At 36.1% G+C, this 1,729-nt stretch overlaps 1 protein-coding gene across 1 annotated transcript; it reads right to left on the bottom strand.

The window, feature by feature from the left end:
* Positions 1–209: 209 nt before the first annotated feature.
* Positions 210–1,136, bottom strand: LOC129089102 (olfactory receptor 6N2-like). The gene has a single exon (XM_054596456.1). It carries the CDS (start codon positions 1,134–1,136, stop codon positions 210–212), a length of 927 nt encoding a protein of 308 aa, XP_054452431.1.
* Positions 1,137–1,729: the final 593 nt, after the last annotated feature.

Genomic DNA, 1,729 nt, shown 5'->3' with positions numbered 1-1,729 from the left:
TGCATTTCATAACAGCATGATAAGAAAATGTGCCTTAATTTGAAAGGTTCCTCCAATACTAATATATTTAATCAAAGGGTAGCTTGTGAATTCACAGCAGTCGTGAAGCTGAATTTCAATTTTCATACTTTTCACATTAAAAATCCACAAATGCATTCTCAATTTCTGGGAAACACTGAAACCTGCTGGGTGTCCCTGACATAAGAGGTCTACATTTTAGCAAAGACAAGACTTTTACATATGATGCGGATTTTGGACATATTTAGACCATACAGCAAAGGGTTGAAAACTGGCTGGCATGTAAGCCAGTATATTGATAGCAAAATTCTCAAAGTAATGGGTAGATTGTTCATATTAAATCTGCTCTGTATTATTTCAAAGCAAGCCCCACATGAAAAGTTAAGCAGAGAAGCGAGGTGAGGTGTGCAGGTACTGATAGCTTTCTGTCTGGTCTGTTTAGAGCCAGAGAAACAAACTCTAAGAATCTTCATGTAAGTGTAAATGATTAGAATTAGAGAGCAAAAGATCGAGAGTATAGTAACAACGAGTCCATAGATGTTATTAACCGTCGTGTCATAACAGGCTAGTTTGACAATGGAGTAGTTGTCACAGTACACTTTCTCAATGATGGTCCCACACAACTGTAAGGAGCTACTCAGGGACGTCATCACAACACACAGTAGTAAAGGGCAAAGCCATGTTACAGCAATAAGCACAGTAATCTTGTTAAATGTCATACGTGTGTTATATTGCAGAGGGAAACAAATAGCAAGGTATCGGTCATAAGCCATGATGGCTAAGTTAAAATATTCTACACCTCCATAACAGTATAGAATAAAATTCTGCAGGAAACAAAGTGGAGCAGAAACAGTGTGAACGTCAGAGAGGATCTGAACCAGAAGGAATGGAAACAACCCTGTACTACCATACAGTTCATTTACAAACAGGCTGCACAGAAAAAGGTACATAGGTTCATGTAAGCTTCTGTTCATACAGATAACAGCAATCAGCAAAAGATTGGAACAAACTATTAACATATATAAAGACATAATAACCATAAAAAACAAGTATTTCAAAACTCCTGTGTCAAAGTAGGCACTTAGTGTAAAATATGAAAACTCAGTGGAGTTTATCATTATCTTCTTTTGCTTCATAAAGCGGTTGTAACACTGTTCATAGGACAGACTAATTCCAATAATTGTTACATTTTTTTTGTAAAACTTAATACACTCTCCACTTGTTATGGACTATGTGCAGCTAAAATAATAAACACACTTATTGTATTCAGACATCAATCATCAAGAAAAACAGTTGAAACTATTTTCCTAATTGCAACATTCTGTCATTTAAAGTCTGTATAACACTCACATAGTACAGAGTATCCTAACATGTATCTGTTGACCTGCTGTAGTCAGAGTCCCTCCTAACTGAGCTCAAACTCTGCTTCTACTTCTTTTAACATTTTCAACTCAGAGAATGCCCACAGGGGCGGACTGACCTCATTCCTCTAACCGATGTCAGAAAAGTTTGGATTTATTTTCATACTTTATATTGGTAAAAATAGTAACTAAAGGTAAGTAATCCTATAATCATTTGTATAATATGTCAAAATTGATTTCTTTTACCATGCATATATCCATTTCTGCACGCCATACAAAAATTATGAATGACTGACCTACGACAGGGGGTCACACGCGACAAAATATCTGGTATTTGTCTACAATGCCCT

This window comes from Anoplopoma fimbria, chromosome 1, assembly GCF_027596085.1.
Source record: "Anoplopoma fimbria isolate UVic2021 breed Golden Eagle Sablefish chromosome 1, Afim_UVic_2022, whole genome shotgun sequence".
Taxonomy (NCBI): Eukaryota; Metazoa; Chordata; class Actinopteri; order Perciformes; family Anoplopomatidae; genus Anoplopoma; species Anoplopoma fimbria.
The sequence above is the reverse complement of the archived record's forward strand: the minus strand, read 5'-3'. Positions and strand labels throughout refer to the sequence as shown.

Bases quoted from the DNA above. Each gene is read 5' to 3' on its own strand.
- LOC129089102 (XM_054596456.1), bottom strand. From the start codon at position 1,136: ATGATAAACTCCACTGAGTTTTCATATTTTACACTAAGTGCCTACTTT.